This window comes from Aegilops tauschii, chromosome 3 (assembly GCF_002575655.3).
Source record: "Aegilops tauschii subsp. strangulata cultivar AL8/78 chromosome 3, Aet v6.0, whole genome shotgun sequence".
In the NCBI taxonomy this organism is placed as follows: Eukaryota; Viridiplantae; Streptophyta; class Magnoliopsida; order Poales; family Poaceae; genus Aegilops; species Aegilops tauschii.
In genome coordinates this window covers 460,315,473-460,337,680 of record NC_053037.3, presented here as the reverse complement: position 1 = coordinate 460,337,680, position 22,208 = coordinate 460,315,473, and the positions used below count along the sequence as shown (strand labels likewise).

Here is a 22,208-nt window from a genome sequence, read left to right as displayed (position 1 = left end):
CTTCTGGAACTCCAAAAATTCTAAAATAAATTTCTGGACGTGAGTAATTTATCTATTAATAATCTGCAAAAATAATCAACTAAATAGCACTCTCCAGTAAAAAGTTGTAGCTAATCTCATGAGTGCTAAAGTTTCTGTTTTTTTACAGCAAGATCAAAAAGACTTCACCCAAGTCTTCCCAAAGGTTCTACTTGGCACAAACACTAATTAAAACATAAAACCACATATAAACAGAATCTAGAACAAAGATTTATTACTAAACAGAACCAAAAAGCAATAAACAAAAATAAAATTGGGTTGCCTCCCAACAAGCGCTATCGTTTAACGCCCCTATCTAGGCATTGATAATTTTAATGATGCTCACATCAAAGGCAAGAATTAAAGCACAAAGAGAGCATCATAGAACATGTGATAAACACATCTAAGTCTAACATACTTCCTATGCATAGGCATTTTATAATCAAACAAATTGTCATAGCAAGCAAAAATTAGCATATGCAAGGAAGAAGAAAGAGACGATAGCAATCTCAACATGACGAGAGGTAATTTGGTAAGATAAAAATTTCTACAACCATATTTTCCTCTTTCATAATAATTACATGTAGGATCATAGGCAAATTCAACAAAATAGCTATCACATAACATATTCTTAACACGATCCACATGTATGCAAAGTTGACACTCTTCCAAAATAGTGGGATTAACATTAACTAAAGTCATGACCTCTCCAAACCCACTTTTATCAAAAACTTCATAAGATTGAACATTCTCCAAATATGTGGGATATAAAGTTGACACTCTTCCAAACCCACATTCAATATTATTGCAAACACTATTATCAATCTCATATCATCATGAGGCTTAAATAAATTTTCAAGATTGTAAGAAGAATCACCCCAATCATGATCATTGCAACAAGTAGTGGACATAGCAAAACTAGCATCCCCAAGCTTAGAGTTTTGCATATTGTTAGCACAATTGATATTAACAGAATTTATAATATCATCATTGCAATCATGCTTTTCATCGAAGGAACTATCAAGTATGGGTGCAATAGCAACGATCTCATGTTTAACATAAGGAACTATAGCAAATTCATCTTCATAAATATCATGGCCACAATAATAGCAAGCATCATGTTCATCAAGTGATATTTCAATCAAATCATCGGAATCATAATTATCTATAGATTCATGCATATCATTATTTCCTTCAGAAGCAACGGTCATTCTTTCAATAAACTCTTTGACATAGACATTATGAGCATATTTTTCATAGCAATATTTAAGTATGTCAAAATTTTCGGATTCGTAGAGAGTAATATCATACTTTTCAATCAAAGAAGCAACTTCATAAGCACCCTTAAAAGCAACAAATTCTTCAATTTGTTCGATATCGTAGTAACTATAAACACCCTTTGCATAAGAAGATAAGATTTCATTATCATTAAACTCACATAGGTAGGGGAGGTGTTTTTTAGGGTTCTTAGAGCAACAAGTAAAATCATAAATTTCACAAAGATTGCAAGCATAACACAACAATCTGTTTATTTGGCCCCATAAGAGTCTCCCTTTTTTAGACAAACGGTGACACACAAAACGAGCATGCTCATCTAAAGATTTCACATCAACTAGGTTAGTTGGGATTTTCAGCACGAGCGCATAAGGATCAAAGATGATCCAAGTAGAACACTTTAAGTGGATCCATATCAATAGTTTTTTAGCAAGCAAAGATGCAAGCAAATAGAAGGCACATGGAAACACAAACAAAGATACATACGGGAAGAAGGCGAAGAAAAAGGCAAAGGTGAAGTGGGGGAGAGGAAAACGAGAGGCAAATGGCAAATAATGTAATGCGAGGGATAAGATTTTGTGATGGGAACTTGGTATGTCTTGACTTGGCGTAGATTTCCCCGGCAACGGTGCCAGAAATGCTAGTTGCTGGGAGATCGAATCTTGACTTGACTTGGCGTAAGCCTCCCCGGCAACGGTGCCAGAAATCCTTCTTGCTACCTCTTGAGCATGCGTTGGTTTTCCCTTGAAGAGGAAAGGGTGATGCAGCAAAGTAGCGTAAGTATTTCACTCAGTTTTTGAGAACCAAGGTATCAATCCAGTAGGAGGCCACATGCAAGTCCCTCGTACCTACACAAACAAATAAGAACCTTGCAACCAACGCGATAAAGGGGTTGTCAATCCCTTCACGGCCACTTGCAAAAGTGAGATCTGATAGAGATGTTAAGATAATATTTTTGGTATTTTTATGATAAAGATTAAAAGTAAAGATTGCAAAATAAACGGCGAAAGAAATAGCTAGTTGACGAAAGATTAATATGATGGAAAATAGACCCGGGGGCCATAGGTTTCACTAGTGGATTCTCTCGAGATAGCATGAGTATTACGGTGGGTGAACAAATTACTGTCGAGCAATTGATAGAAATGTGCATAGTTATGAGAATATCTAGGCATGATCATGTATATAGGCATCACGTCCGCGACAAGTAGACCGACTCCTGCCTGCATCTACTACTATTACTCCACACATTGACCGCTATCCAGCATGCATCTAGAGTATTAAGTTCATAAGAACAGAGTAACGCATTAGGCAAGATGACATGATGTAGAGGGATAAACTCAAGCAATATGATATAAACCCCATCTTTTTATCCTCGATGGCAACAATACAATACGTGTCGTTTCCCCTTCTGTCACTGGGATCGAGCAACGCAAGATTGAACCCAAAGCTAAGCACTTCTCCTATTGCAAGAAAGATCAATCTAGTAGGCCAAACCAAACTAATAATTCGAAGAGACTTGCGAAGATAACCAATCATACATAAAAGAATTCAGAGAAGATTCAAATATTGTTCATAGATAATCTTGATCATAAACCCACAATTCATCGGATCTCGACAAACACACTGCAAAAAGAGTTACATCGAATAGATCTCCAAGAAGATTGAGGAGAACTTTGTATTGAGATCCAAAGAGAGAGAGAGAAGAAGCCATCTAGCTAATAACTATGGACCCGAAGGTCTGTGGTAAACTACTCACACATCATCGGAGAGGCTATGGTGTTGATGTAGAAGCCCTCCATGACCAATTCCCCCTCCGGCGGAGCACTGGAAAAGGCCCCAAGATGGGATCTCATGGGTACAGAAGGTTGCGGTGGTGGAAATAGGGTTTCGTGGTGCTCCTCGATGGTTTTGGGGTACATGGGTATATATAGGAGGAAGAAGTAGGTCGGTGGAGCCACGAGGGGCCCACGAGGGTGGGGGGCGCGCCCAGGGGGCAGGCGCGCCTCCCTGCCTCGTGGTCTCCTCGTTGATTTCTTGACGTCCACTCCAAGTCCTCTGGATCACGTTTATTCCAAAAATCACGCTCCCGAAGGTTTCATTCCGTTTAGACTCCGTTTGATATTCCTTTTCTGCGAAACACTGAAATAGGCAAAAAAACAACAATTTGCACTGGGCCTTGGGTTAGTAGGTTAGTCCCAAAAATAATATAAAAGTGTATAATAAAGCTCATTAAACATCCAAAACAGAATATATAATAGCATGGACCAATCAAAAATTATAGATACGTTGGAGACGTATCACATACCGATGACAAAGGGAACAACGTATGTTGTTATGCGGTTTGACCGATAAAGATCTTCGTAGAATATATAGGAACCAATATGAGCATCCAGGTTCCGCTATTGGTTATTGACCAGAGATGAGTCTCGGTCATGTCTACATAGTTCTCGAACCCGTAGGGTCCGCACGCTTAACGTTCTGTGACGATTTGTATTATGAGTTATGTGATTTGATGACCGAAGTTTGTTCGGAGTCCCAGATGAGATCGGGGACATGACGAGGAGTCTCGAAATGGTCGAGATGTAAAGATCGATATATTGGAAGGCTATATTCGGACATCGGAAAGGTTCTGAGTGATTCGGGTATTTTTCGGAGTACCAGAGAGTTACGGGAATTCGTATTGGGCCTTAATGGGCCATACGGGAAAGAGGAGAAAGGGGTGGCCGCGCCCCTTCCCCATGGACTGGTCCGAATTGGACTAGGGAAAGGGGGCACCCCCTTTCTTCCTTCTCCTTCTCCCTTCCCTTTTTCCTATTCCATGTGGGAGGTGGAATCCTACTAGGACTAGGGAGTCCTAGTAGGACTCCACACTTTGGGCGCGCCCTATGAGGGCCGGCCTCCTCCTCCCTCCATCCTTTATATACGTGGCCAGGGGGCACCCCATAGACACAGAAGTTGATCATTGATCTCTTAGCCGTGTGCGGTGCCCCCACTCCACCATAATCCACCTCGGTCATATCGTTGCAGTGCTTAGGCGAAGCCCTGCGCCGGTAGCTTCATCATCACCGTCATCACGCCGTCGTGCTGACGAAGCTCTCCCTCGACACTCTGCTGGATCGTGAGTTCGTGGGACGTCACCGAGCCGAACGTGTGCAGATTGCGGAGGTGCCGTACGTTCGGTGCTAGGATCGGTCGATCATGAAGACGTACGACTATGTCAACCGCGTTGTCATAACGCTTCCGCTTACGGTCTATGAGGGTACGTGGACAACACTCTCCCCTCTCGTTGCTATGCATCACATAGATCTTGCGTGATCGTAGGAAATTTTTTGCAATTACTGCATTCCCCAACAGTGGCATCCGAGCCAGGTTTATGCGTAGATGTTATATGCACGAGTAGAACACAAGTGAGTTGTGGATGATAATAGTCATAATGCTTACCAGCATGTCATACTTTGATTCGGCGGTATTGTTGGATGAAACGGCCTGGACCGACATTACGCGTACGCTTACGCGAGAATGGTTCTACCGACATGCTTCACACACAGGTGGCTGGCGGGTGTCAGTTTCTCCAACTTTAGTTGAATCGAGTATGGCTACACTCGGTCCTTGTTGAAGGTTAAAACAGCACATACTTGACGAAAAATCATTGTGGTTTTGATGCGTAGGTAAGAACGGTTCTTGCTCAGCCCGTAGCAGCCACGTAAAACTTGCAACAACAATGTAGAGGACGTCTAAGTTTTTTTTTGCAGGGCATGTTGTGATGTGATATGGTCAAGACGGGATGAGATATAAATTGTTGTATGAGATGATCATGTTTTGTTAAAGTTATCGGCAACTGGCAGGAGCCTTATGGTTGTCTCTTTATTGCATAAGATGCAAGTGCCATGTAATTGCTTTACTTTATCACTATGCGATAGCAATAGTTGCAAAAGCAATAGCTGGTGAGACGACCATGTGACGACACGTTGATAAAAGATCAAGATGATGGAGATCATGGTGTCATGCCGGTAACAATGGAGATCATGACAGTACTTTGGAGATGGAGATCAAAAGCACAAGATGATGATGGCCACATCATGTCACATATTTTGATTGCATGTGATGTTTATCTTTTATACATCTTATTTTGCTTAGTTCGGCGGTAGCTTTATAAGATGATCCCTTACTAAAATTTCAAGGTATAAGTGTTCTCCCTGAGTATGCACCGTTGCGACAGTTCTTCGTGCTGAGACACCACGTGATGATCGGGTGTGATAAGCTCTACGTTCACATACAACGGGTGCAAGCCAGTTTTGCACACGCAGAATACTCGGGTTAAACTTGACGAGCCTAGCATATGCAGATATGGCCTCAGAACACTGGAGACCGAAAGGTCGAGCGTGAATCATATAGTAGATATGATCAACATAGTGATGGTCACCATTGAAAACTACTCCATCTCACGTGATGATCGGACATGGTTTAGTTGATTTGGATCACGTGATCATTTAGATGACTAGAGGGATGTCTATCTAAGTGGGAGTTCTTAAGTAATATGATTAATTGAACTTTAATTTATCATGAACTTAGTCCTGATAGTATTTGCATATCTATGTTGTAGATCAATAGCTCGCGTTTAGCTCCCCTGTTTTATTTTTGATATGTTCCTAGAGAAAACTAAGTTGAAAGATGTTAGTAGCAATGATGCGGATTGGATCCGTGATCTGAGTATTATCCTCATTGCTGCACAGAAGAATTATGTCCTTGATGCACCGCTAGGTGACAGACCGATTGCAGGAGCAGATACAGACGTTATGAATGTTTGGCAAGCTCGATATGATGACTTCTTGATAGTCTGGTGCACCATGCTTTACGGCTTAGAATCGGGGCTTCAAAGACGTTTTGAACGCCACAGAGCATATGAGATGTTCCAAGAGTTGAAATTAGTATTTCAGACTCATGCCCATGTCGAAAGGTATGAGACCTTTGACAAGTACTTTGCCTACAAGATGGAGGAGAATAGCTCAGCTAGTGAGCATGTGCTCGGAATGTCTGAGTACTACAATCACTTGAATCAAGTGGGAGTTAATCTTCCAGATAAGATAGTGATTGACAGAGTTCTCTAGTCACTATCACCAAGTTACTATAACTTCGTGATGAACTATAATATGCAAGGGATAACAGAAGCGATTCCCAAGCTCTTCGTGATGCTGAAATCAACGAAGGTAGAAATCAAGAAAAGAATCAACTGTTGATGGTTGACAAGACCACTATTTTCAAGAAAAGGGCAAAGGGAAGAAGGGGAACTTCAAGAAGAATGGCAAGCAAGTTTCTGCTCAAGTGAAGAAGCCCAAGTCTAGACCTAAGCCTGAGCCTAAGTGCTTCTACTGCAAAGGGACTGGTCACTGGAAGCAGAACTACCCCGAGTATTTGGCGGATAAGAAGGATGGCAAAGTGAACAAAGATATATTTGATATACATGATATTGATGTGTACTTTACTAGTGTTTATAGCAACCCCTCAGTATTTGATACTAGTTCAGTTGCTAAGATTAGTAACTCGAAACGGGAGTTGCAGAATGAACAGAGACTAGTTAAGGGTGAAGTGACGATGTATGTTGGAAGTGGTTCCAAGATTGATATGATCATCATCGCAACTCCCTATACTTTCGGGATTAGTGTTGAACCTAAATAAATGTTATTTGATGTTTGCGTTAAGCATGAATATGAGTTGATCATGTTTATTGCAGTACAGTTATTCATTTAAAGTCAGAGAATAATTGTTGTTCTGTTTACATGAATAAAACCTTCAATGGTCATACACCCAAGGTGAATGGTTTATTGAATCTCGATCGTAGTGATACACATATTCATAATATTGGAACCAAAAGATGCAAAGTTAATAATGATAGTACAACTTATTTGTGGCATTGCCGTTTAGGTCATATTGGTGTAAAGCGCATGAAGAAAATCCATGATGATGGGCTTATGGAATCACTTGATTATGAATCAGTTGATGCTTGCGAACCATGCCTCATGGGCAAGATGACTAAGACTCCGTTCTCCGGAACAATGGAGCGAGCAACAGAGTTGTTGGAAATAATACATACTGATGTATGCAGTCCGATGAGTGTTGAGGCTTGCGGCAGGTATCGTTATTTTCTGACCTTCACAGATGATTTGAGCAGATATGGGTATATCTACTTGATGAAACATAAATCTGAAACATTTGGAAAGTTCAAATAATTTCAGAGTGAAGTGGAAAATCATCGTAACAAGAAAATAAAGTTTCTACGATCTGATCGTGGAGGAGAATATTTGAGTTATGAGTTTTGTCTTCATTTAAAACAATGCGGAATAGTTTCGCAACTCACGCCACCTGGAACACCACAGCGTAATGGTGTGTCCGAACATCGTAACCGTACTTTATTAGATATGGTGCAATCTATGATGTCTCTTACCGATTTACCACTATCGTTTTGGAGTTAGGCATTAGAGACAACTGCATTCATGTTAAATAGGGCACCATCTAAATCCGTTGAGATGACACCATATGAACTGTGGTTTGGCAAGAAACCAAAGTTGTCGTTTCTTAAAGTTCGGGGTTGCGATGCTTATGTGAAAAAGTTTCAACCTGATAAGCTCAAACCCAAATCAGAGAAATGCGTCTTCATAGGATACCCAAAGGAAACTGTTGGGTACACCTTCTATCACATATCCGAAGGCAAGATATTCGTTGCTAAGAATGGATCCTTTCTAGAGAAGGAGTTTCTCTCGAAAGAAGTGAGTGGGAGGAAAGTAGAACTTGATGAGGTAATTGTACCTTCTCCCGAATTGGAAAGTAGTTCATCACAGAAATCAGTTCCAGTGATGCCTACACCAATTAGTGAGGAAGTTAATGATGATGATCATGAAACTTCAGATCAAGTTACTAACGAACCTTGTAGGTCAAACAGAGTACGTTCCGCACCAGAGTGGTACGGTAATCCGGTTCTGGAAGTCATATTACTAGACCATGACGAACCTACGAACTATGAGGAAGCGATGATGAGCCCAGATTCAGCGAAATGGCTTGAGGCCATGAAATCTGAGATGGGATCCATATATGAGAACAAAGTATGGACTTTGGTTGACTTGCCCGGTGATCGGCAAGTCATTGAGAATAAATGGATTTTCAAGAGGAAGATGGATGCTGATAGTAGTGTTACTATCTACAAAGCTAGACTTGTCGAAAAAGGTTTTTGACAAAGTTCAAGGTGTTGACTACGATGAGATTTTCTCACTCGTAGCGATGCTTAAAGTCTGTCCGAATCATGTTAGCAATTGCCACATTTTATGAAATCTGGCAAATAGATGTCAAAATTGTCTTCCTTAATGGATTTATTAAAGAAGAGTTGTATATGATGCAACCAGAAGGTTTTGTCGATCCTAGAAGTGCTAACAAAGTGTGCAAGCTCCAGTGATCCATTTATGGACTGGTGCAAGCCTCTCAGGGTTGGAATATACGCTTTGATAGTGTGATCAAACCATATGGTTTTATACAGACTTGCGGTGAAGCCTGTATTTACAAGAAAGTGAGTGGGAGCACTACAACCTTTCTGATATGTATATGTGAGTGACATATTGTTGATCAGAAATGATGTAGAATTTTCTGGAAAGCATAAAGGAGTGTTTGAAAGAAGTTTTTCAAAGAAAGACCTCGATGAAGCTGCTTACATATTGAGCATCAAGATTTATAGAGATAGATCAAGACGCTTGATAAGTTTTTTTCAATGAGTACATACCTTGACGAATTTTTGAAGTAGTTCAAAATGGAACAATCAAAGAAGGAGTTCTTTTCTGTATTGCAAGCTCTGAAATTGAGTAAGACTCAAAGCCCGACCACGGCAGAAGATAGAAAGAGAATGAAAGTCATTCCCTATGCCTCAGCCATAGGTTCTATAAAGTATGCCATGCTGTGTACAAGATCTATTGTATACCCTACACTGAGTTTGGCAAGGGAGTACAATAGTGATCTAGGAGTAGATCACTGGACAGCGGTCAAAATTATCCTTAGTGGAATAAGGATATGTTTCTCGATTATGGAGGTGACAAAAGGTTTGTCGTAAAGGGTTATGTCGATGCAAGTTTTCACACTGATCCAGATGAGTCTAAGTCTCAATCTGGCTACATATTGAAAGTGGGAGAAATTAGCTAGAGTAGCTCCGTGCAGAGCATTGTTGACATAGGAATTTGCAAAATACACACGGATCTGAATAGGGCAGACCCATTGACTAAACTTCTCTCACAAGCAAAATATGATCACACCTTAGTACTCTTTGGGTGTTAATCACATGGCGATGTGAACTAAGATTACTGACTCTAGTAAACCCTTTGAGTGTTGGTCACATGGCAATGTGAACTATGGGTGTTAATCACATGGTGATATGAACTATTGGTGTTAAATCACATGGCGATGTGAACTAGATTATTGAATCTAGTGCAAGTGGGAGACTGAAGGAAATATGCCCTAGAGGCAATAAAGTTATTATTTATTTCCTTATTTCATGATAAATGTTTATTATTCATGCTAGAATTGTATTAACTGGAAACTTAGTACATGTGTGAATACATAGACAAACAGAGTGTCACTAGTATGCCTCTACTTGACTAGCTCGTTGAATAAAAGATGGTTAAGTTTCCTAGCCATAGACATGAGTTGTCATTTGATTAACGGGATCACATCATTAGAGAATGATGTAATTGACTTGACCCATTCAGTTAGCTTAGCACTTGATCGTTTAGTATGTTGCTATTGCTTTCTTCATGACTTATACATGTTCCTATGACTATGAGATTATACAACTTCCGAATACCGGAGGAACACTTTGTGTGCTATCAAACATCACAATGTAACTGGGAGATTATAAAGATGCTCTACAGGTGTCTCCGATGGTGTTTGTTGAGTTGGCATAGATCGAGATTAGGATTTGTCACTCCGTGATCGGAGAGGTATCTCTGGGCCCTCTCGGTAATGCACATCACTATAAGCCTTGCAAGGAATGTGACTAATGAGTTAGTTGCGGGATGATGCATTATGGAACGAGTAAAGAGACTTGCCGGTAACGAGATTGAACTAGGTATTGAGATACCGATGATCGAATCTCGGGCAAGTAACATACCGATGACAAAGGAACAACGTATGTTGTTATGCGGTTTGACCGATAAAGATCTTCGTAGAATATGTAGGAACCAATATGAGCATCCAGGTTCCTCTATTGGTTATTGACCGGAGATGAGTCTCGGTCATGTCTACATAGTTCTCGAACCCGTAGGGTCCGCACGCTTAACGTTTTGTGACGATTTGTATTATGAGTTATGTGATTTGATGACCGAAGTTTGTTCGGAGTCCCGGATGAGATCGGGGACATGACAAGGAGTCTCGAAATGGTCGAGACGTAAAGATCGATATATTGGAAGGCTATATTCGGACATCGGAAAGGTTCCGAGTGATTCGGGTATTTTTCAGAGTACCGGAGAGTTACGGGAATTCGTATTGGGCCTTAATGGGCCATACGAGAAAGGAGAGAAAGGGGTAGCTGCGGCCCTTCCCTATGGACTGGTCCGAATTGGACTAGTGAAAGGGGGCGCCCCCTTCCTTCCTTCTCCTTCTCCCTTCCCTTTTTCCTATTCCATGTGGGAGGTGGAATCCTACTAGAACTAGGGAGTCCTAGTAGGACTCCACACTTTGGGCGCGCCCTATGAGGGCCGGCCTCCTCCTCCCTCCATCCTTTATATACGTGGCCAGGGGGCACCCCATAGACACACAAGTTGATCATTGATCTCTTAGCCGTGTGCGGTGCCCCCCCTCCACCATAATCCACCTCGATCATATCATTGCAGTGCTTAGGCGAAGCCCTGCGCCGGTAGCTTCATCATCACCGTCATCACGCCGTCGTGCTGACGAAGCTCTCCCTCGACACTCTGCTGGATCGTGAGTTCGTGGGACGTCACCGAGCCGAACGTGTACAGATCGCGGAGGTGTCGTACGTTCGGTACTAGGTTCGGTCGATCGTGAAGACGTACGACTACATCAACCGCGTTGTCATAACGCTTCCGCTTACGGTCTACGAGGGTACGTGGACAACACTCTCCCCTCTCGTTGCTATGCATCACATAGATCTTGCGTGATCGTAGGAAATTTTTTGTAATTACCGCGTTCCCCAACAATGGAAGCATCACAGCGCCTGCATCTTCGACGACAAGCGGCCCTCCCTCCCGGACCTCGTGTCCTCCATCCAATACGAAGCGTGGGCATGGTCTTCTATCGGTGCCGGCGCCAAAGGGCTACGTGTGATATTTGATGTAAGTAAATTGAATTTCTAGTCTTAGGGCTGAGCATATATTCCCCTCCCAATGCTCCATAGGTTCGCTTCCACACTTTCCAGTGTATGTGGCTTGGCAACCAAAACTTTGTTCTATGCTTTTCTTCTATCAATGCAATGATAGACACTGTGCTTATTCGCGAAAAGAAAAAGGAAGGGCTGTGTTACAAGTTGTGTCGTCATTGCCCATTCCAGGAATACCTGGAATTATGGTTTTCCCAGGAGCACGAAAGAAGGAGGAAAGGCCATTGAACAATGATGCCTCCAAGGAAGTTAGCGGTCCTCACGGTCATTGCCATTGATAGGTTCGGCCAGACCAGAGCAAAGGATTCACCCCGAGATTCCAAGACACTCTTGGCGAAATTTGGAGCATCTATGCATAAGAAAACACTAGAATATTATAGTTTTTCAAGTCCATTCATATCCATGTGGTTGCGTTCCGCAGAGATATAAACCAAACTAGTTAGATAGATTGTTTGTTTCCTTGTACATCAAGTTGTAAAACTAATTTTATTGTAATTACCTCTAGTGGGTATGTTACATGTCTATATTAATTTATCAAGACAACCTCAAAATGGACGAGACACTTTCATCAACATGTCTCTGAATTTCCACAAGGTAGGAGAGCAAGTCCAGACACAACTAATCTGCACCAGGGCTCAGATGAGCCCGGTGATGAACAGTAAAATCATGAATCATGAAAAAATAAAAAAAACTATTTATTTTGCATGCATGCAAGATGCTACTGTGCGTGATGTCCGTGCAAATTTTTGTGAATTTTGGACATTCGAGGAGCTCGTGGCAAAAAGATAAATTTTAGGTGTTTGAGAAACATTTTAAAAAACATTGTTCGAAGCCGATTTTGTCTTTTTTGCCATGAGCTCCTTGAATGTCTAGACACCCAAATTTTGCACGGACATCAATCATATGAGCATCTTGGATGACAAAAAAAATTAATTTTTTTAAATTTTCCTGTTGTTATTATTTTATTTTATTACTGTTCACCAGGTGCAAATGAGCCCGGACACCATTTTGAATTATCGAGCTATTTCGCTTTTTTCTTTCTATCTACCAGAAAGTGGTATATAGTACAAGACAAAGTGAACTATGCAAATGTTATACTGGTTAGCATCAACCTAATAAATCAAAGAAACTCCACGTAGAACCTGATGACAGTGGACAAATTTGACTCTTTTTAAAAACTTCAGCATAAAATAAACTGGATCTAAAAATATTTCATAAAATGACTCCTTTTGATGACGCCTGATGCTAAGACGCCATTGTAGATACCATGGCGCCTTGGCACGACACCCTCACTGGACATAGCTATCACAGCAACAAGAGGGCACCTTAGCCCAGACCGTTGTGGAAAAGGGCCGGTGTTTGAATTGTTTCAGATCAGCTTTATTTTGTGCTGAGTTTTAGAGAAGAGTCAAATCTGTTCATTTTCACCGGAACCTGCAAAGCAACCCTACGCGCCTCCGTGCTACGGCAACGTGCCTTGCTTCCCCTTTAGCCGTGTGTGAGATCCAACAAAATCCATGGAGCCCAACCCCTCCTTCCAGCTGCTGGCTACTCTATTCTAGTATCGTCCAACACAAAAGAAGGCAGGTTTGCATCAGCGCGCACGCGCGTGGCTATCCCATTTGTAGTTTTGCACCAACCCAGGCAGCACAACCGTACAACCAACAAGTGCGTGGCACCGGCAAAGCTGGCTAGATATTTCTCCGGCCAAGGCGTGCGCGATCATTTCGGAGGACCCACCGCACAGACACAGTGTGGCCCGGAACCGAACCACCTCCCTGCCCCCTGGTCCAACAGCCGGCGATCGGGCAGCCGCTCCTCCTCCTCGTCCAGATCTTTATATAAAGTCCCCTGGCCATTTCCCGGCCCATCACCACGGCTTGATTTTCCATCGCCCCCCAGCGATATCTATCCGATCGAAACCCAGACAAGAAAGCGGTCCTTCGCCCGCTCTAGCTCGCACTCACTCGTACGAGCCTCAGCTTTTCCGAACCGAAACGGGTGCGAGCTGGTATATAAAGTGCGTGCAGCGCGCGCAGGCCCGCGGCCACATTATAGCAGCCGCTCCTACGTCCACGTCCTTCTACAAGCCAGCGACTGGTGCCGCGCGGGCAGACCCATACTTCCGGCGCATAATTGCCGAGGTGCGGAGGCGATGGGCGCGCACACCCGGTCCATGAGCTGGTACATGGGCCAGACGGGCTCGCAGGCGCCGTCGAGCGCGGAGAACGGGGCGCAGCGCGCTCTCAGCAGCGGCGGCGGCGGCGACGCCAGCTTCGACACCAACATGGTCATCATCCTCGCCGCGCTGCTCTTCGCCCTGCTCTTCGCGCTCGGGCTCAACTCGCTGGCGCGGTACGTCATCCGGTGGGCGCGCCGCGCGTCGCTGGAGGCGGGCGGGGAGCTGGACGGCGCGGCGTCGGCGGGCGGGCGGGGCGGGCTCAAGAAGCGCACGCTCAGGAGCCTCCCCATCGAGGTGTACGGCGCGTGCGCGGCCGCGGGCGGGGGCGCCGCGCCGGCGGACGACGTGTGCGCCATCTGCCTCGGCGAGTTCGAGGACGGCGAGAAGGTGCGCGTGCTGCCGCGCTGCGGCCACGAGTTCCACGTCCGCTGCGTCGACACCTGGCTCGTCTCGCACGACTCCTGCCCCACGTGCCGGGACTCGGTGCTCAGCGGCGCCGCCGCCGCGCCCAAACCCGCCGCCGGGCGCAGCGGCGGGCGGCCCGGGAGCGCCGACGCCGCGGCCGTCACGGTGGTCATCGCCGCGTGACCGACGTGGACGGGTGGGCGCCCATCCGTGGTGGGCCCGCAGATAGGATCGTCTCGCTTGGAGTACAGTAGAAAGTATCCTGGCCGTGACCGCGTCTGTCTGTGTGACTGTGAGAGAGATATTTTTTTGACGTTGGTGGTCTGCTTAGCTTCGGTCACGGTCAAGCTTTACCGCTCGTCGACGGCATGTACAGCCTTGTGCATCTTCTGCCTACTATTGTCGCTGTTCCGTGTGTGTATATACAGAGTGGAGATGGTATTAATAGGATAGTAGAGTTCAAATTGTGCTCTGTATTTGCATCCTTTTTTTTTGTACATGCGGGTTCTTCCACCAAGTTTTAATGCACCTGCTGAGCACTTTTACCTGCACTTTGATAAGTTGATGAACAAATCAGAAGTTTTCCCCGCAAACAGAAGAGAGCCGATAATCAAAAGTTTTCCTAATCCTGAGCTCATATGCACATTGTATGAACAGTAAAATTTTAGAAAATAAAATAATGCACTTTTAAAGAATTTTGGTTTTTTTTTGCAAGAAACTTTGCTTAGTTCTCTATCTGTATGAAAATTTTCGTGATAGAATCACATTTGTGGATGTGTGGGAAAAAAATCAGTACTCCAAAATGCTTTTAAAGGGAGTCTTTCTGGAGCATTGATTTTGTTTTTTTCTTTCTCAGACGTCAATCAATACCATTCCATCACAATTTTGCATGCAAGTGCAACAATCATCAATGTTTATCAATTAAAAATCGTATTATTATTTTAAATAATTTTACTATTTTTTGGATTTTACTGCTAATCCCAATGCATGTGAACTAGCTAGAAACTCCATGTGTGTCGATCATCTTCTTCTACTGAGCCCATTTCTCTTTGGACACCGAAATGGTCTCTACTAGGGTGATTGAGCCTATGTTTTGTGTAAAGCTGCATTGATGATCTGATAGCGATCCTCAACATAATTCATTTGATTCGCTTCCGCTAGGTTTTAGGATTTTATTTTCATCTTTATTTTCCTTGAATGGCTGAAATACTAGAGAGTGGTGATATTCTTACACAATAGGTTTATAAAAAACTTACGCATCGGTTCGATGGTTATTTCCACATTTTGCTCTATGTGGTTATCCCACCGCACGCAATACACAATGTTTTTTGTAAAACCAGTACGTATATATAGGATTTCTGAATCCCGGACTTCAAATCAATCAGTTAGATCCTGCAGAGGTAATATATTCACAATACTTCAAAAAAATGCGGGAATCAAACTTTTATTACTCAATAGTAATGTTCATACAATCACTGTTTGCAATCTCCAAAACTTCCGGAGGACCTGACCCTAGCCATGTCATGGTCATATTCTCTAGTCTAGCAAAACTAGCCAAACAATCACTAGCTAGATTCTGGGTACGAGGTACATGAGTAATACAAGATAATCTAAGTCCTCGAAGGAACTTTATTTCCTTTACTAGCGATGCATAAACTGATCTGTCCACTTCTTTGCTCTGGGCCATTGAAACCGCAACCAAAGAATCCATCTCGATGATGATCGGCAGCTCACTTCTCTGTATAGCTATAGGGAGTCCTTCCATGCACACATATAACTTTGTCTCAAGGGCGTCCCGGCACAAGTGTGACTTCCTACATGCCACGAAAATGATAGAGCCTTCTTCATCCCTGCTCCAGCATCCCCTACTGCAAGAAAAGAACCATCCGAATTTAACTTAACCTAGCCATGCACTGGTGGACTCCAACCGGTCCTAGCTTCCTCCCTTGGCACATTATTGGGCATACTTGGCTTTGCATAAGTGATGACAGGTTTCCCTCTGTATGGATCAACATTGGTGTGCAGTTTAATACCCATCAATGAATCAAGATAGCTCTGAAGAAATTGACATGACACCTCTACAGGAGGAACCGACTAGTTATGGACGAGCTCATTCCGAACGTACCAAACTCTTCAGAATGTCATCAGCAGCATGCACCTTCGAACATCATCTGGTGGTTCAAGAACCTGGAACAACCACTCTCGTCCGGTATTCAGAATCTCATTCTGATTCGGGAGGCTCCACACCCTCGACAGTTCCCTATAAAAATTGCGAGCAAGTGGCACATCACGAAAGGATGATAATTGTCTTCAACTTCCATAGCACAAACCTGCCATAAACTTTTCACCTCAAGGCCAATTATGTTTTTCCTTTGCTAGGTTGGTAAAAAATCCGTCACAAGGCGCCATGCAAAATTCTTTACCGTGGGGGCTACCCCGCATGCCCATGTGGATTTCCAGCATGAACGTGCACCGGACAACCGCGAGCTTGAAGACGAAGTGTTGTCCTGATGGGCTTCATCAAAGGCCATATCATATGCACTCTTGACGAAGAATTTACCATGTCTACCCGGTCCCCATGCCAGCGCATCCTCCTTTAGATGCGGGGTGCGTGGATCTTCAGAATTTCGGTGATATCTGCAGGGGCGAAGAATTTGTGCAGTAGGTCATAATTCCATGATCCATTTGAGTTCACAAAGCTTCTACGAAACGAATACGACAATTTCCTTGCAGTGAGAGGCTTGTATGAATGTGGTCTGGGTAACCAATTGTCCCTCCAAACTCTAATGTTTTTACAGTTTCCCACTCTCCATACTAATCCTTTCTTCAACAGGTCCAAACTATAACTTATGGCCTACCATGATGATGATGCATTTCCACCAAAAATTGTATCCTCCAGCGTACCATTTGGATAATATCTAGCTTTAAGGACTTGAGAACATAAAACTCTCAGGTTTAACAATTAGCCTCCATGCTTCCCTTGCCAACAAAGCTTGATTGAAAAGCCGGAAGTCATGGAAGCCCACTCCTCCCCTATCTTTAGGCCGCATAAGTTTGTCCCAACTCTTCCAGTGTACTTTCCTTTTACCTTGTGCGGACCCCCAATAAAACTTCCTCATTATCCTAGCAAGGTCATCACACATCGAAAATGGGAGCTTGAAAATCCCCATGATGTGCGTTGGTAGAGCTTGCGCCACCGATTTAATGAGCACCTCTCTACCTGGTTGTGCTAGACGACTGTCTCCCCGCTAAACTAATCAATCAGTTAGATCATGCAGCGGTAATATATTCACAATACTTAATGGAAACGAGCACTAAATTATAGCGGACGCAGAAAAGGAGAGGGTAAGAAAATGATCATATTCATGTCTCGTATTGACATCCAAGGTTGTAAAATACAATAAAATGATACTGGGTTTGCTTACGGCCATAGGCTGGCCGAAGAATAAGGCGCTCCTTCACGCACAACTTTGAAATAACTTTAGTATCTAGTGCCATGGAGATTTGGGGTGTGATTATACATCGCCTAATGCGAGGTGGAACAAAGGCTCGCCCGCGCAACATTGTGTTCATGGAACAGGCGGGCCGCAAAGAGTTTATAAAAGCTGCACTGCTCGTTTTTTTTCAACAAACACACATATGTTGCAGTGGTTGGAGCTGTTGGTTATGACTGCGAAGGTGCGCGATCAAATCATGCTGTCACATGCGCCTATATTTTTTTGATTTTTCCGTTAAGTATATATCAAGATAAATCTTTCATTATCTTGCTAGTTCTGCAAAAAAAATGATCATGTATAAAAAAATGTTAATCGTATATTTTAAAAATTTATTAAAATTTTTATTGGTATAAAATACATGTACAATTCGTATGAAAAAGTAATAAGAAAAAACAAAATATTTGAAAAATATTAATCATCTATTTAAAAATGTGAAACGTGTATGAAAAATGTTCCGGATGTATATGAAAAATGTAGAATGTGTATTTAAAAAATTGAACATCAAAAAACGAATTTTATAAAAATGTTGATCATGTAAAAAATGTTAAACTTGTACAAAAAATGTTCCTTATATATAAATAAATGTACAATGTGTATGTAAAAAATTAGTTATCAAACATAAATTTTCAAAAAAAAAAATAACAATGTATTTGAAAAATATTAAAAATGTACCTAATGTGAAAAATAATGTATAGTGCGTATGAAAAAAATAGCCATCAAACACATGTATGTAAAAAAATGTTAACCATCCATGCACAAAAATGTTAAACATGTATACAAAAGATGTAGAAATCAATAATATTTATTGAAAAAAGTTAATTATGTGTTTTAAAATGTTTAACATGTACAATTGTTTTTTCACATGTAAATGTAAAATGTTATTAGAAAATCAAGGAAAAATGACACAAAAAACAAATAGAAAAGAAAACAAAGTCAATCAAAAAGGTTTTAAAACAAATGAGAACCATAAAGGAAAACACATAAAAAGGAAGAAAACAAAAAAAAGATGGCCGAAGAAAAGCGGTTAAAACAAAGAGAAATGAGAAAAACCAAAGAAAAAATAAATGAAAATTGAAGAAATAAACAAAGGAAATGAAGTGAAAAGGAAAGAAAAGAAAAAAGTAGTGAAAGCGGAAAACAAAGAAAATCAAAAGAAAACAAGAAAATAAAAAACCAGCAAAACAAAAAAAGCGAACAACAAAGGAACTGAAGTTATAACAAATAAAAAACAAAAAATACCGGTGAAAAAATTAACAAAATGGAAAAAAGGAAAACAAAAAAGCAAAAAAACCCAGGAGAAACCGGAGCAGAGCTAGCCTATAGCGAGTGAGTCCTACGCTAATGGGCCGCCCCGCTCATTTTGCGCCCGACGTGAGAGCAGCTTCCATCTCGCTATAAGTGATATATAACTCTCGCGGATGATTTGAGCCCGTGGAGTCCAAGTCGATTGTTGTCTCGATCAGATCTTATCCGCCAGGACTATGTCTCGCCCATGGCAAGATAAGCTACGTATGGCATCTATGCCGCAACTTTTTTTTGAGAGAACGTCGGCCTTTATTGATCAAGCAACAAAGTTACAAAGAGTCTCCCGGATGCAATCCGGAGCATAATGGAAAATACAAAGACTAGTAGAGTTCAAACATGATCTAGCTAAGACATGAGCTAGAACATTACAATGCCAACGAACATGATGGAAAGCCATAGAAGAAAGGCCCTCAGCCATTGACTTGACATCCGTGAGAAATGAGCCCACCATCGAGCGATCTCTGGACAGAGATATCAGATGCTGCACCACGGAGAGGCAATCCGTTTTAAAGATAGCATCAGAAAAGCCCTCGTCCCGAGCTAGGCTGACAGCATGACAGAGAGCCAGCGCTTTGGCCACTTCCGTCTTTCACGCGCCTCCAACAGGTTCAGAACAGGCAGCCACACATTGGCCCTCAAGGTTGAGCACTACCACACCCAGACCGGACCTGCCCAACTCCTCAGAGATCGCAACATCGGAGAACGCTACCACTGTACCCTGCGGCGGCGGAGACCATAGACGAACAGAAGACGAGGTCTCACGCCTGGAAGCATGTACAGGCTTGTATAGGTGTTGGAAGATGAGGTCAATATATGCCTTGGCCCTCGCAGCCGTACTCCTGGGCGGGTCATAACCCACAAGTATAGGGGATCGCAACAGTTTTCGAGGGTAGAGTATTCAACCCAAATTTATAGATTCGACACGAGGGGAGCCAAAGAATATTTGCAAGTATTAGCAGTTGAGTTGTCAATTCAACCACACCTGGAGATTAATTATCTGCAGCAAAGTGATCAGTAGCTAAGTAGTATGATAATTTTGATAATAGTAGCAGTAGCAATAGTAATGGTAACAGTGATAGCAGTAATCTTGTAGCAAGTGCAACAGTAACGATAGCAGTAGTAACTTAGCAGAAACAATATAAGATAAATTCGTAGGCATTGGATAGGTAATTTGTTGGATGATATTCATCATGTGACAGTCATAACCTAGGGCGATACGGCACTAGCTCCAGTTCATAAATATAATGTAGGCATGTATTCCGTAAATAGTCATACGTGCTTATGGAAAGAACTTGCATGCCATCTTTTGTCCTACCCTCCCGTGGCAGTGGGGTCCTATTGGAAACTAAGGTATATTAAGGCCTCCTTTTAATAGAGAACCGGAACAAAGCATTAACACACGGTAAATACATGAACTCCTCAAACTACGGTCATCACCGGCAGTGGTCCCGACTATTGTCACTCCAGGGTTGCCGGATCATAACACGTAGTAAGTGACTATAACTTGCAAGATCGAATCTAGAACATGGATATAATAGTGATAACATAAACGGTTCAGATCTGAAATCATGGCACCCGGTCCCAAAGTGACAAGCATTAAGCATGGCAAAGTCATAGCAACATCAATCTCAGAACATAGTGGATATTAGGGATCAAGCCCTAACAAAACTAACTCGATTACATGATGAATATCATCCAACTCCTCACCGAACAACGAGCCTACGAAGGAATTACTCACTCCCGGTGGGGAGCATCATGGAATGGCAATGGAGAAGGGTTGGTGTGAAGGAAATATGCCCTAGAGGCAATAATAAAGTTATTATTTATTTTCTTATATCATGATAAATGTTTATTATTCATGCTAGAATTGTATTAACCGAAAACATAATACTTGTGTGAATACATAGACAAACAGAGTGTCACTAGTATGCCTCTACTTGACTAGCTCGTTGATCAAAGATGGTTATGTTTCCTAGCCATAGACATGAGTTGTCATTTGATTAACGGGATCACATCATTAGGAGAATGATGTGATTGACTTGACCCATTCAGTTAGCTTAGCACTTGATCGTTTAGTATTCTGCTATTGCTTTCTTCATGACTTATACATGTTCCTATGACTATGAGATTATGCAACTCCCGTTTACCGGAGGAACACTTTGTGTGCTACCAAACGTCACAACGTAACTGGGTGATTATAAAGGTGCTCTACAGGTGTCTCCAAAGGTACTTGTTGGGTTGGCGTATTTCGAGATTAGGATTTGTCACTCCGATTGTCGGAGAGGTATCTCTGGGCCCTCTCGGTAATGCACATCACTATAAGCCTTGCAAGCAATGTGACTAATAAGTTAGTTGCGGGATGATGTATTACGCAGCGAGTAAAGAGACTTGCCGGTAACGAGATTGAACTAGGTATTGAGATACCGACGATCGAATCTCGGGCAAGTAACATACCGATGACAAAGGGAACAACGTATGTTGTTATGCGGTCTGACCGATAAAGATCTTCGTAGAATATGTAGGAGCCAATATGGGCATCCAGGTCCCGCTATTGGTTATTGACCAGAGAGGTGTCTCGGTCATGTCTACATAGTTCTCGAACCCGTAGGGTCCGCACGCTTAACGTTCGTTGACGATATAGTACTATGAGTTATGTATGTTGGTGACCGAATGTTGTTCGGAGTTTTGGATGAGATCACGGATATGACGAGGAACTCCGGAATGGTCCGGAAGTAAAGATTGATATGTGGATAGTAGTGTTTGATCTCCGGAAAGGTTCTGGAATCCATCGGAAGGGGTTCCGGATGTTTCCCGAAATGTTTGGGCACGAGAACACTTTATCTGGGCCAAAGGGGAAAGCCCACGAGGTTTTTGGAAAGCACAAAAGGAAGTTTTGTGGAGTCTAGGGGCCAGACGCCAGGGTCCCTGGCGTCTGGGTCCAGACGCCGGGAACCCTGGCGTCTGGCCCTGGAGTCCGAGAAGGACTCTTGCCTTTCGGGTGAAACCGACTTTGTGGAGGCTTTTACTCCAAGTTTCGACCCCTAGGCTCAACATATAAATTGAGGGGTAGGGCTAGCACCCAAGACACATCAAGAAACACCAAGCCGTGTGCCGGCAACCCCGTCCCCTCTAGTTTATCCTCCGTCATGGTTTTCGT

The 22,208-nt window shown here is 42.7% G+C and overlaps 1 protein-coding gene across 1 annotated transcript; it reads left to right on the top strand.

Annotated features, from left to right (window-relative positions):
- Positions 1-13,527: 13,527 nt before the first annotated feature.
- On the top strand, positions 13,528-14,704 carry LOC109768527 (RING-H2 finger protein ATL72). Its single transcript, XM_020327259.4, has one exon. It carries the CDS (start codon positions 13,818-13,820, stop codon positions 14,430-14,432), a length of 615 nt encoding a protein of 204 aa, XP_020182848.1. The 5' UTR covers positions 13,528-13,817; the 3' UTR covers positions 14,433-14,704.
- Positions 14,705-22,208: the final 7,504 nt, after the last annotated feature.

Bases quoted from the DNA above. Each gene is read 5' to 3' on its own strand.
- LOC109768527 (XM_020327259.4), top strand. From the start codon at position 13,818: ATGGGCGCGCACACCCGGTCCATGAGCTGGTACATGGGCCAGACGGGC.